This window comes from Peromyscus eremicus, chromosome 4, assembly GCF_949786415.1.
Source record: "Peromyscus eremicus chromosome 4, PerEre_H2_v1, whole genome shotgun sequence".
NCBI lineage: Eukaryota > Metazoa > Chordata > Mammalia > Rodentia > Cricetidae > Peromyscus > Peromyscus eremicus.
The window spans coordinates 134,081,595-134,096,558 of record NC_081419.1 but is presented as its reverse complement, the minus strand read 5'-3'; the positions used below and the strand labels follow the sequence as shown (position 1 = coordinate 134,096,558).

General features: G+C 46.9%; 2 protein-coding genes across 2 annotated transcripts in view; both read right to left on the bottom strand.

Annotated features, from left to right (window-relative positions):
- Positions 1 to 2,108, bottom strand: part of Plcg1 (phospholipase C gamma 1) — a 31,997-nt gene extending 29,889 nt beyond the window's left edge. The window contains exon 1 of the mRNA XM_059261834.1: positions 1,877 to 2,108. Coding sequence (XP_059117817.1) covers positions 1,877 to 2,093 — 217 coding nt within the window. The 5' untranslated portion in view covers positions 2,094 to 2,108. The remainder of the gene's footprint in view (positions 1 to 1,876) is intronic.
- An 8,897-nt stretch (positions 2,109 to 11,005) lies between these two features.
- The window catches only part of Top1 (DNA topoisomerase I), an 88,326-nt gene continuing 84,367 nt past the window's right edge, over positions 11,006 to 14,964 (bottom strand). Inside the window, exons 19-21 of the mRNA XM_059261833.1 lie at positions 14,841 to 14,935; positions 14,392 to 14,541; positions 11,006 to 12,322 (exon numbers count right to left, since the gene is read on the bottom strand). Coding sequence (XP_059117816.1) covers positions 12,220 to 12,322; positions 14,392 to 14,541; positions 14,841 to 14,935 — 348 coding nt within the window. The 3' untranslated portion in view covers positions 11,006 to 12,219. The remainder of the gene's footprint in view (positions 12,323 to 14,391; positions 14,542 to 14,840; positions 14,936 to 14,964) is intronic.

Below are 14,964 nucleotides of genomic sequence, written 5' to 3'. Positions count from 1 at the left end.
TCTTCTTTTTTAGCGAACAGTGAGTTAAGTAAATGAGACCCTCTCTCAGCCCTCCTCCCTCCGAGTTCTTTCTTTCTCTTAAGAGCCACATTAGACCTCCCTCAGAACCCCATCCCAGGGTCTAGGAGGACAGTATCATTGACCATGGCTATCGCCACTAACAACTGTTTTTTAAACATCTTCAATGTCTCAAGTCACATCTATTACATATTTAACTGAATGCTTACTTTACATCAACTATCTCACTTCCAAGAATGACCATTTATAGTAAGTATACTAACGTACAGAGGAACCAGGGCTCAGAGAAGGAAAGCACCTGGCTGGGTGACATACAGCTAACGTACTGGCTTCGAATGCACGCCCGTCTTCAACCACTGGGCCACACTTACTGCCTACTGGTCACACACGGTTTAGAATGCAGCTTGTACCAAAAGCTACCAGGGAACTAATGCTACCACTTAAACAAGCAAATCCTGCAAATGTAAAAGAGGCGGCCATGCCTGCAACCTGATGTCTGGGTGATGTTCAGGACCTCCTGACCTGTCTGCAGTGTCCATCCCCCCCACACTGGTTTCTTAAATCACTGAAATGTTCTTCCAGTGGAGGTCAGGGCTGATGAGGCCCTGATGATGGCTAGGTGCCACTTCTGTTTGGTATCTGTGTCAGACCTGAAGTTTGTAGTTGAGGATGGCTGCCTTACCACAAAAACCTTTCTTCCTCCTCATCTCCTCACCCATTTACACACATGTACACCATACCCAGGAAGATCTGTGGGACCTTCTCTCCGTTGTTACTTCCTGACAGCTCCCCCTCACCCCCGCTCCGTGGTTCGGAGACTAGGTCTCTCTAATCATAGTCTCTTTGGGGTCCTTGCAAGAACCAGCTCAAAGCCTGGAGTTGCAAATACATCATCTTCTCAGCTGGGAGGACAGGGCTGAGTGCCCATCCAGCCTCACACCAAGGAAAATGACTCTCAGAAGAGCTGAGGTTTCTAAAAACCTCTTCTTCACTCCTGCCACCAGAGACTTGTGTAAACCCGCCAAACTTAGGTCTGGGAAGGCTCAGGCAGGAAACCAGGGGAGCAACTCTGGGCTCCCCTAAAGTCACTAAAGCATTCAACACAAAGGGTTGTCAGCTTCTGAGAAAAGTACCTGGCCCCAAGGCCCTGGGAGCCTTTCTGAGTCCAAGCTTGCAAGGCTAAAGGAGGAGCCTGGTAGTTTCACCAAGAGCCCGGGCTATGGCTCTGGATGTCGGCTTATTAACACAGACCTCCAAAACTCAGATTTGGGACAAAAGAAGCATGGGGGGGGGGAGCTGCCACTGTTTTCTTTCAGCTTTTCTACTCCCACCCTCCCAAAGGACCACATTCTTCCCTATCTCCAAGAGGGAGATGAGTAGGCCCCGCTCTGCTCCAAAACCAGCTCTACCCCAACATCTGCCTAAGTTCTACATGGGGATTCCAAAAGGTTCTTGCGCCCATCCTAGAGCTCTGAGACTTTCACAGACAGCACTCTCTGGAGAAATGGCAGTGGGCAGGAAGGTCTTGTCGGTCCCTCGGGTTCTCAGGCTGGGTGAGGGGCCCCCTGCCACGGCTTTCTCTCCCCGCGGCTGACAGCGGCCGGGTTCTAGGGGCCAGAATCCCGCTCCACTAGTCCAGACAGTGAGGACTTTTAGGCCTCAGGGCAAAGTGCCTGGGACACTCCCCCCTGGGGGAGGGGGGGGGTCCTATCAGGTGATCCAAGACCCGGATGCCCCCCGCCCAGAGTGATCACTAGGGACTAGGCGGAGACCAGGCGCGAGGCGCGAGGCCCGAAAGTTTGCCCAAGTGTTTGGGAAGCGGGCGGGCGCGAGCCAGGCCGGACAGGGGCGCACTTACTGGACCCCTCGATCTTGTCGGCGCCGCGGCTCCATGTGATCTGGCGCGTCTCCAACTTGACCTGGAAGGTCTTCCGTTCCGGCCGCTGCGACTTCTTGGAGTAGAACAAAGTCATGACGGTGCCCACCTCGAGGCTGCGGCAGAGGTGCAGCACCTCGGCTTCGGAGGGCGCGCCGGGCCCGCAGCCATTGGCGCAGGGGGTCGCGGCGCCCGCCATGCTGCAGCGACCTCGGCGACGCAGGCTGGCGGGCCCGGGGCGGCGGAGGCGGCAGCCCGGGAGGCAAGCGGGACCCGGTGGCGGCTCCTGCGGGCGGACACGGGGCGGGGACTGAGCGCGGGGGCGGGGCGGGACGAGGCTCCGCCCTCGGCGCGCCGGGAACAAAGGCGCTCCTGGGGACGACCCCCGCCCGCCGCCGCGCCTGCGCCCCGCGACCCCGGGCAGGCCTCAGCGGGAGGACCCACACCTCGGTCCCGCACAGCTTTCCCTGCGCGGGCCCTGACACGGTGCGGGGCACGGCTGCCCGTCACGCACGCAACCCCGCCCACAGGCTGCGGCCCGTCAGTCAGTCAGGCGCGCGCACGGGCCTCCATCCCGCACGGGCCCCGCCGCAGTGTGCACGCCTCCCGGGGAGTGAGGGTGCGGCGCGACCCCCGGCCCGCCCGCCGAACCCGGTTACCTGGGCGGGCTGCCTGGCGGAGGGAGCCGCGCCAGGCTGGCCGCCTCACACCCGCGGCGGCGGCGGCGGCGGGGGCGGGCCCTCCGCGCACCCTCTCCGGGCGGGGAGGGGCGCGCCCGCGGATTGGCCAGCGGGCCGTGAGTGACAGAAGCCCGCCCCGCCCCCTCGCCACTGGCGTCTCTTAGGAGGGTTGAGCGAACCGGTCCTGGGGTGGCCTTCGAGGACGTCCTCGCGGGAAGAGGCCCTGCAGGCGTGGGTCGGGCCTTCAGACCCCCGGCCGCGGGCCCCGTGCTCTTCGAGGCCTATCGTGCGTGGGCCGCTGCCCGCCTCACGCTCCGCCCGCACCCTACCTGCAGATGCTTTCCGACGCGCTGGTTTTTCCTCAGCTTTGTTTTTCTGCCCAGGCGCTGATCCTTTCTCGCCCCAGAAGCTCGCTTTCCTTGGGACTCAGTGCTTTGCCAGTTGTCAGGTCGAGCCGACCCTTCCGGTGGCTTCGCCTCTGCGCAGACACAGGTGACGCTAATCCTGGATCTCCCCTGACCTCCCGACCCTGTCATCCCGTTATCAGCACCACATCCTTGCTATCCTCATCACGTGTCTCCGTTCACTGGCTTTACCTTCTCTACGTGGCAGTAAACTCTTGAGTTGGAAAGGCCTCACACCTTGCCAGGAGCCCTTTTTCCTCTCTGCCTCACCTCTAGGTAACCCACTGAGGTTCTTCCCTCCTGACGTTGGGGTTCTCTCCACTCTACCCATGATCCTGAGGCCCCATCTTCTCCCTCCGTGCACTGTCCTCTTGGGTCTTGCCTGTATCTGTCCTTCAGGATTTACCGCTAAAATGGAATGAAATCATGATCCTTTTAAATACGCATGAAAATTCCCACTGCACTCCCTTCATGGTCCAGCAGTCCTGTCTTCCCCTGCCTCTCCTGCTTCTTCTCTCACCACTGACCCTTCATTCTGTTCTCCAGACATGACACCTCTCTGTGGCTGTTGAGTAATTTAAAATCTGTCTTCCTAAGGCTATTCTCTGAACAGCACCCGTAAACCTGAGGGTATCCCTTGATCATGTTGTCTGCCCAGTGTTGAGCAGACAGTTGGGCAGCTACCATGCAGCTCTGGACAGCTGTCTGCATTTCAGAGGTGAGAAGTCCCACAGAGCATCTAGTGGATACAGAAAAACCTCCCTGGGATTTATGAGACTAGAATTTGTGAATGTATGAGTTAGTTGAGACAACCCACCCAACTGGGCCACCTCCAGCTTTGCCTTGCTGAAGTGGTGACATGTGTGCTGTTTCCCTTGAGTGTGGTTCTCAAGAAACTCAGAATTCAGTATAATACTGAGGAACTTTGTCCTAAGGGATGGGGTAGTTGAGATGGACTGACTGCCACCTACTCATAGGCCTTTAATGTAGGAAGGAGGGAACTGGAATCAACCCAATTGCTTGACCCTGGCTTGCACAACTAATGCTAGCATTATCCTCAAATCAAGGTTTCAGAGCACCACGACTCGAAGTGAAGCCACATAAGAGTGGGAACCCGAGTCCATGTGTTTCTGTTCCACAAGAGAACCACTGGCTAAGGTAAATCCTGGTGGTCAGCCACTAGCTGGTCAATCAGTGTAGGTAAGAGGAGGCATGTCTATGTCTGTAGGACTTCAAGAAAGGCCAGAGGATATAAGAAGATGACCAAGTGGATTTTAAGGGTGGGCTGGAGGAAAGTACTTTGTAGACAAGAGTAATAGCATGTACAAAGGCCCTAGACCAGAAAGAATCCTGGAGTTGACTCAGTGAAGAATGATCAGCCAGGATGATGATACTAAGAGTAGATGGGGCTGAATAGCACCTTCACTGCCTGCCTGGTCTTGTCGATTCTCCCAGGAGGCCCTTTTTAAATGTTATAATCATTGTTGAGCCTTCTGTGCAAACTCCAACATCATAAGACTTCAATTCACTTTTAAAATCTATTTTCTGGAGGCTTACCAGTGTCCAGCCCAAACCTTTTGCTCTTGTGTATGTAACAAGACCCCCAGGCTCCATGAATCCCTTCCAACAGCAATTTGTTTGCCAGGCTTGTAATCAGGGAACAGGGCTTCATTTCCTCTTGGGACTTATTAGCTTCCCAGGCCTTAGGTGTCTCCTTCCACCAAAGGAAGTTTGGGAAAAGTAGGGCACACACAGGGTGTGGCCAGTGTAGGCTTTCCCCAGCTCAGCTCATATATAAGGATGCGTAGGTGTCACTGGTAATATATGCATTTGCGCTGTCTGGGAGGATCAGCCTTGGCACCCACATAAGGCTCTAGCCTGTGACATCACCCAGACTAGCCCTGCTTGGTCTTATTTCTGGAAACACTCATGCTTCAGCATGCCTTAGCTTATACCAAGCCTGTGCTTGGAGTCTGAGAAACTGCCCCACTGCCCTTCTGGTCTGTGGGCTTGATCTCACAGATACTGTATTTAATAACCACTTATTGCAGTGGTAAGCATACTGTGAATTATACAGCTCTATAAGTATTAGTATAATACTAATAAGTATTAGTAGATTCTCTACTAATGGCCACTTAACAAAACTGAGGCCTTTCTTGGCACAGTGGCACACTCCCAAGTCCTAGAACTTTGGAGGCTGATGCAGGAGGATCTCCAGTTTGAGGTCGAGGGGTTGGCACCATCCCAGGGTCACACAGCTTACAGGTGTCTGGGATAAACACTAACCCAGGCAGCCCAGCTTTCTGTCAGTGCTGTACTGCCTACATGCAATACCAAATTTTTTCCTAATTTCACTTCTTTCTGAATACTGCTACCAGCTGTTTTCTGTTTTTTTTTTAAATTTATTGAGAGTGCATGCGTGTGTGTGTGTGTGTGTGTGTGTGTGTGTGTGTGTGTGTGTGTGAACAGACATGTAGAGAGGTCAGCGGACAGTTTCTGGGAGTTGGTTCTTTGCTTCCACCATGTGGGTCCTAGGGATTGCATTCAGGTCATCAGGTTTGGCAGCAAGCACCTTTACCCACTGAGCCATCTCACTGTCTCTGTTTAGTTAATTTTTAGCATGTTTGCCAAAACTGGGTTTTGTTTTGTTTGAGACAAAGTCTCTGTAGCCCAGGCTAGTCTTGAATTTAGCAATTCTCCTGCCTCAGCCTCTCAGCCTTGCTGGGATTACAAGTGTGAGCAACTATGCCTGCTGGCAAGGTTGGGATTTTTTTTAGGATACTGACTCTAAGTTAGAGGATAGAATGCTTATTAGGGAGCATTGTAGGGGTCAGCATTGTTGAGGGAACAGGAAGGAAATAGGAGTGGGCACAGCCTCTATCACCCTCCAGGGACTTGTGGTGTCCAGTACTAGCCTCAAATGGATGTTCACTGTTCTGGAAAAAGTTCATCCTCAGCCTGATGGCTCTTTGTGATCTTAGAGACTGGCAGCTGGTTTTCTGTTGACACCTCTTCCGGAAGTAATGACAAGTCTTTATTTGAATGGGAACCAGGCACAGTGTTCACTGCATTTTTCTTGAGGCAAAGTCTTGCTGTCTAATCCAGGCTGGCCTAAAGCTTGAGGTCTCCCCAGCCTCCCATGAATTGAGATATCCAATAGGCACCACCACACCAAGCTCTTAACGAAAAATAGAGTACTTAAACACAAAAGAACACAAATATTGTGCTATTGAAATGGGAGATGTGGTTCTAAAACAGGGATCATCATGTGATTGATATGGTGATAGAGCTGCTATGATTGAGAACCAAATGTGGCTGAGCTTTCTAGTAACTAAGGCAGTAACTCTTCATGTTTGGTAACTGGTTCCTTGGAAAAAGGGGTAAAATTTTCCTGGAATTAAGTTTTTTTGTTTTTTGTTTTTCAAGACAGGGTTTCTCAGTGTAGTTTTGGTGCCTGTCCTGGATCTACACTCTGTAGACCAGGCTGGCCTCAAACTCAGAGATCCGCCTTGCTCTGCCTCCCGAGTGCTGGGAATAAAGGCTGTGCCACCGCTGTCCAGCTTGGAATTAAAATTTAAGAAAAGATTCTCACACAGACATGTATTTGATTGGAATAACAGAGGGTGTTCTCAGCAGGCTAGTACCAAGTGCTAACACATTTGTAATTTGTGTTATTATAATTGTGTATTTTATAATGAATGATTTTGAGCGACTATAAAAGTCATAATTCAAAAAGCCTAATTGAGTGATGCTCCTTTCATGAAGGGAGACAGACTTAAATAGACTTGAAATGTCTGGTTAATCCGTGCATAAAGCTGGATTTTTCTTTTTCTTATCCCCTTTATTTACTGTTAGGTGTGCACACAGCAAGCACTTCCTACGTGCATACCTCAGTGAACCTTGAGCTTCACCTCAACCTGCAGTATAATAGACTCTTGTCCCTCTGACTCCCACATCCATCTATGGCTCCACCTCTTCTAATAGCATAACCTCCTGGTTCCGTCCTTAAGTAGGTTGGTTGCATTCTCAGCCGCTTAAAGAACTTCATGTTATGTAACTCAAGTTAAAAATTACACCGTCCCAACAGCTCCCAACAGACTTCTCTGCACAACCCTAGCTGCCTCATTGCCGACTGTTCCCATTGGCTCTCCTCATCCGGGAATGGCAGGGTACAGTGACTGTTTCACGAAGTGTGGCACTGAAGACAGAGGGGAAACTGAAACCATGGGGGACTTGCTTTTCACTCTCCTACCCTTTCTTCCAGCACAGCCCCCTACTGTGGCTTCTAGAAGGTCTCAGTCAGCAGGGCAGGAACAGATCAAGCCTGTTGTAGAAGTGGCATGCCAAGCTCAGTATGACAAGGGTGCTGGGAGCAAGAAGGGCCTTATTCTTTAGTGATTGTGGAGAGAGAAAAGTGAGAGTTGCTGAGTATTCATGAAGATACAGCCTTTCCAAATGATTCGAATACTCCTTTTCACTGTAAGGTCACCCCAAGGTATTTCGTGTTGTGATTCTGCAAAGGAAGTGCCAAAATTTAGAGACCCATGATGAAAATGCCACGTTTGTTTAGTGACAAGTATACTTTGAATAGCATTATTGAAAACCATTTATTTATGAATATTGATTCCTCACATTCACAATCCTACCAGTAAACTTTGCATGAATCTTTAAGTCTTTTTCACCATAAGAACACGTTAAGAATATAATCAAAGCACATTGTTCCCACTGCTTCTGAAAGCCTAGCTTATTGAAGAATAATTTACACATAAGTTGTACCCGCCTTCTTTTTTTTTTATTTATTTTTTTACTTTGTGAGTGCTTTGCTTGGTGCCCATGGAAGTGAGGAGAGGTTATTGGATTACCTGGAACTGGACTTGCTTACAAGGTTGTGAACCAACAAGTGGGTGTTCGGCATAAAACCCAGGTCTTCTGCAAGAGTAACAGTATTCTTAAACACTGAGGCATCTCTCCAGCGCCAAGATGCACCCATCATAAGCATGAAGTTTGAGTTTGAAAAATATACTCCTTGTAACTCTACCCAGACAGTAAATAGGGCAAATGTCACTGGGAATTTTAACCTAAGCATAAATAATCACTGTGTTGTTTTACACATTACAAGAATTCTCAAATATAAGTAAAGACAAGGCAGTAAGTACAGTGAGCCTCCACCCAGCTCTGGGAGTTATGCTGAAGGTTTTTTGTTGTTGGTTTTATGGTGTTAGAGACAGATCCCAGGGCCAAGTGCCCCACCTTTGAGCTACACCACAAGCCCCAGCTTCTACAATTGTGAACTGATGATCACTTGTTTTCCATAAATATTTCAGTGTTTGTTTAAAAGATTTTTTTAAAAAAAAAAAAGTACAGCATAATTAAGTTTAAAAAATAACTATTTGGTAATTTATAAAGGCTGCTTACTTGAGGCTGTATGAAATAGTCTGTTAAACTTCTTCTGTTTACTGACTTGTCAGGGAACTACTTATAAGTATCCAAAACTAGCATTACTGAGATCGTTTCAGGGTAGTATGTTCTACAAGAAGTGCTCTTTTGTTCAAAAGAAGTTGAGAATGTCTCATTATAGGAGGGATTTGCAAGGTATGAAATAAAAGTCAATCCTTTCTTAGAATTAATTTTTAAAAATCCCTTTAAGAAAACGTAGCTTAAGTAGTACTTAGGAAAGACTTTCAAAGTTGACAACTTAGAGAAGTGAAAATGGGAGAAAGGAGCCTAAGGCTGAGGCTACCTGGTTCAGTGAACCTATAATCTGGGGTTGACACAGGAAACCCAGGCCCAACAGGCTTGGATAGCAAGTGCCAAGCTGTCCTCAGGAGGTTCCTGTGGATGTCCCAGTAGACAGGTAGTGACAGTGCATGCAGAGCTCCAGAGCATGACTGGAATGGGCTAGGCCAAGTAAGACAAGAACTCTGGCAGCTACAGACCTAACATTACAGGTATCTCAGCAACAAACAGCCTGACAGAAATAGGGGTAAAACCAGTAAACATAGGAGCCAGAGAGGCATTTTTAGAAGGGGTGGTTACATGCTGTGAATCTTTTCAAATAAAATATCCAGAAAAGACATTGTTTAGAGAATGACCAGTGGAGGAGACATGTGGCAGTGTAGATTAGCTGCCAATGGGCATGAGGGATCTTAATCATATCAAAGTGGTCTTAAAACTGACCTGTGATGGACAAACCTGTCAGTAGTTACTAATCACTTTAAAATGTTGGATTTGTGACATGTAAAATACACTTAATAATAGTGCTTTTTTAAAAAAAGTAATAGCACCCACTCCTGTTCACCAAGAACTTCCTTAAGCAAGACGCTGAAAGTATACTTTTCTCCTTGTTGCCTGGTCACTGGCGGCCAGGGCTAGAATTCAGGGAGGGGACTGGGATAAACATGGGCTGCAGTGGGTGGGGAGTGAGGACTGGTGTGGATGACTCATGGCAGGTACTTGTTTGTGAGATCAGAGGAAGAGAGGTAGTAGCTGGGGGTTGGGGATTGGGACGTTTCTCTTTTCCCTTTTAATGTGGTAGCTGTTAGGTCTCACAGGTTTGGGCAGGGACAGTGAACTTGCCCCACTGATGACAAGGGGAGAGGAGATGTGTAGCTTGGGTGCCACATAGAAGCCACTCCTCTTTGCCTGCTACTGGACACCACAGAAGGGAATTTCTCAGATGCTGCCCATCTGCCTTCTCCTCTTGGATATGTGCTGGAATTGAGATGTACTGGGTTGCCAGCAGGGACATAAGTTTAGTCCTATCTCCAAGCTCAAACAGTTGTCAGAGCCCTTCTACTTCATCCCCATATCAGCCCCCTGCCCCTCCCCCCAAATCCCAATCTTTGCAGCCACTTCTCAGTCCCAGTCAGAATCAGCTGAGATACCCATTCTGTGGCTTTACTCCACCCAGGCCTGCCACCACTGCCTGGAATGTCCCTATTTGCTGTTATCTTGAACAGCACCTACTTTTGCTTTTCATCTGTTATCGGAAGACCTGGCAGGTGGGGCTTACCAGAGGTAGGTACTACTTCCTGCTCAGGATCTGCCTAGAGTTGACAACCTAGTTAATCAGGTCCTGCTCAGGTCCCCAAAATAAGGTTCATTTCTTACTAACCACCATCCAGAGATTATCAGTGGGCTACCAAAGACCTTCTGTTTTTACATTCTATCTGGCTAACCCAACACTACAGAATTCAAAATTCCCTGGCTATAATCTCTTGGTTCCAGTGATGGTTTACTGTTTTTATTTTCTGGGGTTAAGTGCTGCCTCTTTCACTGGCCACTTAAGTTCAAGCTTCAATGAACCAAGAATTCTCTGCTGTGGGCCCAGCACCAGTGACAACTGAGACCATTAAGGAAGGTGGTTCTGAATAGACTACTTCATACCAGCAAGCTTGGGTGCAGGCCCTTTCAACTGGTGACCCATTCTGATCTTCCTATTGGCCTGAAGACTTCACCTTTTCATCCTGAATTTCAGATTCAGGATGATGGAAGGAACACTTTGTGGGGATTATGGCTACTTTTGGGTACCCAGAGCTCTGGGAATGGACACAGTTAACACCTTCAACCAATCAATGCAGTCTTCATTCTACCCCAGAGGCTTCTGAGATCTGGTACTCAGTGCTGACTGATCTGGTCTCAGTACTGACTGGATGCTTCACCATAAGCAGAACTCATGCTACCTTCTGCTTCTGTCCAGTACACATGGAAAGCTCTCTACAATTGTAACCCAAATAAACTTGGCTCTGTCTTGCTCAACAGGCACTGCTCACACTGGGATTCTGCAGTTCTTAAAGGTTTACTGTACCTTCGCTTGCTTTCTGGGCCTGTCTTTATGTAGGAAGACTTTGATACTCTTCATTCAACATCAGGACAGATGTACTTCCATGTCAAGCTCCATAACTATCTTCCCCTGGGAGGGACCTACCCTTGCTGACCTGAATGAATAGACCATGCACTACACTAAATCCCAGCCCCGAGCCTTCACTCTGGCCTGGGGCCTCATTCACAAAGAGGCAGACGCTAAGTTTCCGTTAAGTTGTAGGAGTTTATTTTAAATAACCTACAGTTGATTAAAAGGGAATTCATGATAAAAATAGAAGATACTTGAGGAAAGATGAGGGAATGGACTCTGCACACACACTAAACTAACAATGCCTCTAAAACTAGTGATTATAGCAAAAAATGTCTTCACATTAAAATTTTGCTTTTTATGTTTTTTTTTTCAATTTTTTACACAATTACAAAAGAAAAATAAAAGCCCTAAAATCTTGATTATTTTTCTTTTTTGTTTTTTTGGGGTTTGGTTTTTTAATATTTTTTTTTGGACCAAATGCTCATTTTCCTCTAAATTTATTGACCTGTGGAAGTTTTTATACAATAAAGTCTTTCAAATGAAAGACTGGGGTTTCCAAAGAAAAAGATGGATCTCTTAAAGGGTACAAAGAATGCTGAGAACAAAGGATGATGGGAAAACGGTTTCAGTCACTGATTATTTCATTATCTTTAGACTCACTCGCCCTTCATCCCTCCCCAACCCCAAGCTACACGATCTTTAAGATCAAGAAGAAGGCTTAAATATTTTAAAATAATTAAAAAGAAATAAAAATTCACATTTAAAAAGGAACACTCAAGTCAGGAAATATTTTCCCATCATGCTTTTCTGTGAATAGGTGTCTGAACCAAAACACTGCCGATGTCACAACTGTTTCAAGTTTAATGAAAACTGATTCCCATGACGATAGAGTGACAACTCTAATAGGTGCGCTGGGTTTTTGTTTTGTTCTACTTAACTTTAAATTCCTGAAATGGGGAGAGGAGGGAATTTAGGAATCGTTTCTATTAAAATATAGAAGTTATTGCAAAACCCTAACTGTAAAAACGCACCAATATAATCAGACTTCGCATACAGTAGCTGAGAGAATCCAAACATTGCAGCAAAACTGAATTTGCCTGGCAGGATGCTGACAAATCCCCATCCACTTGCTCTCGAAAATAAAAACAAAATTCAAAACAAATCAAACAGCTAGAATTTTGATATCTGAAATATTTTTAAATAAGTTGTCCATAGGACAACTGGCTCAGCTCTCCCTTATAACATCTCCAGGTCTATCTTTTTGCAAAGATGTTGGTTTGTTAAGACTTGTAGCCTCTCCCTCAGGTGTGAGGGCAAGTGAGGCTCAGTTTATCCATCTTCCTCAAACCACGCTGTCCCTTTTCACAGAACCCCTGGCAAGACTGGTCAAAACTCGTAGTCCTCATCGGTCATATCAATGGCCCAAGCAAACTTCTCCCTCTGGGTTTTGTTGTAAATCTTCTCAATTGGGACCCCCCACTTCTTGCACCTGCAAAAATAAAGGTAGAGACAAGAAAGGAGATTAGTGTACCTGAATAATAGCCCACAGCAGAGGTCCTGGGTTTTCTGGTACACCAGAAATATTCAAGGAACTTTATTTCATTGCCCCATTTAATCTCAACAGAGATCTCTAAAGTAGGTATTACTGCAGAAACACAAACCAAAAAGGTAGACTGTAAATAGCCACGCAGAGAAGGTAAACAGCAGTGTCCTCGTGCTTCTAGAAAGTGCAGCTGGAATTTTAACACTAAGCAGTTTGATCCAAAGCCCACACTTCTGACCACTCTCACACTACCCCTCCAGAGTTAATCCAGGCTCAGTGGGGGTCCTGGTTGGTTTTGCTGTTGTTCAACTTGACAGGCTAGATAGAGCTATCAGGGAAAAGGAACCTCAACTGAGAAAATGCCTTTATCAGATTGCCTGTAGGAAAGTCTATAGGGCATTTTCTTGACTAAAATTTGATGTTGGAGGGTCCAACCCAGAAAGCAGGCTGAGTAAGCCATGGAACAAAACTAGTAAGCAGTATCCCTCTGTGGTGGTCTCATTCATTTCCTGCCTTGAGTCCCTGCCCTGACTGCCCTCAGTGACGGAGTGTGACCTGAGAGTTGTTAGGCTGAAACAAAACACCTTTTGAGCCACGGTGTTTTATCACAGCAATAGAAACCCTAACTAGGACAGCAGGGTAAGTCACTTGCCACCAAACCTAAAGACCAAAGTATGATCCTCAGGACCCACATGATGGAAGAGAGAATCTACCCACTCCTGCCAAATTGTCCTCTGACCTCCTCATGTACACTGTGGTATGTGCAGACATAAATAAATGAAAAAAGAAAATTAACCCAAGTAACACAAGTACAAAGCTGGGTCTCTGGTCTAGATTTCAACAACTCAAGCTAATTAAACATCTTCAGAAATAATCAACTTGTTTAGATGCTACTTATGACTATTTATGAAAGAATAAGAAACAGAGGAGTTATGTATCCATACAAAATAGGGAAAACCTATGTGCCTTTACTGAATGGTCTCTCTACATCTGTGTAGGTTACTTGGATCTACATTCTCAATTCTTTGCCTTGCTTTTCTTCCTGTTTTTTTTTTTTTTTTTTAATTTGTTCTTATTTCTTTTTTGAAACAATCTTTCTATATAATCTAGGCTGACTTCAAACTTGCACAGATCATTCTGCTTTTACCTCCGGAGTGTTTGGTTAAAGGCATACACTACCAAGCCCAGCTTACTTTCTTCTTTCATGTGCAAAATTTCTGAGGGGACTGGACAGCTGGCTCAGTGTTTAAACTGCACTTGTTGCTCTTGTAGAGGACCAGAATTCAGTTCACAAAACCAACATAGTAGTTCACAACTCCAGTTATAGGTGATTGGACATACTCTTCTGGCATCCTTGGGTACTAGGCACACATATGGCAGGCTGGGTTTGGTAGTGTACGCCTTTAGTCCCAGCACTCAGCAGAACAGGCAGGTCTCCAAGTTCAAGGCCAGCTTGGTCTACACAGCTAGTTCAAGGCTAGCCAGGACATCTTAGAACTAATCTCATAAAAAAATATTTTGGGTTTTTTTTTTTCCCCCACTGAAAAGTACTGTTAAAATACAGATGAATTGACCCTTCTATTTTTCCTTCATAGAGGCCTAGGAGAGTCCATTCCTGTCATACCCACCTTCTCAGGATAACAGAAGATTGGGAGATGTACAGTAAGCAGGAACACTTGTGTGAAAACAGAAGTATGTAAGTTTGGGTCCCCATTGCCCATGGGGAAAACTGGGTGTGCTGTGAGCCACTATAATCGCAGCCCTGCAGGGTGGAGACACATGGATCCCAGGGGCTACTAGAGACCCTGTCTCATGGAACCAAGGCATAGTGATAGGAGGAAGATACCAAGTGTAGTCCTCTGGCCTCTGCAGGCATGGGCTCAGCAATCAGAGCATCAGACTCTCCCAGAAGTGTGCGGCTTAGACATGGCATGAGGACACTGGCAATACTCTGAGACTTTCTGCCTTTCCTACCTTAAGCAACAGCAGGAGATTTGCATAGGCCTAATGCTTACCAAGCCACTGTGATCCTAGGGTCCAGATAATTGAGTTTGGAGGTTCCCAAGGCAATTTGTTTATTCTCCTCTCGATCTGTGGCTTGAACTTCCAGCTTCATCAGCTGCTCTTCTAGTCTCTGTACAGCCTTCTTTTTTGACTCTACTACCCTGGAAGAATGGCAGTCATTACATATTAAGACTGACCTCTGGATAAGAACAGCCTATATCCTTAGATGCCACTTAGAGGAGAAAAAGCATGGAAAATTTCCCAAAGAAACTCTTGGAAAAAAAAATTCAGTATGGTGATTTAGCCTGGGAAGAAGCTAAAAGGATTGTGAGATCCAAGACAGTCATAATGAGACCCTGCCTTCAAAGAAAAGAGGTAGGTGGGCTGGGACACCCAGGCCTAAATGATGAGGCCAAGTGTTCTCTGTTAACCAGCCCTTGGTACAGTATCAAATACATACTTCTTGGTCTTTGCATCCTTCATGACTTTGGCATCAGCCTTAGCACTTTTCAGGTCCCTTCGAGCATCTGCTAACTGGTCTTTCTTGGCATCAATCTAGGCAGAGAAAAACAGCAGTAAAGTTA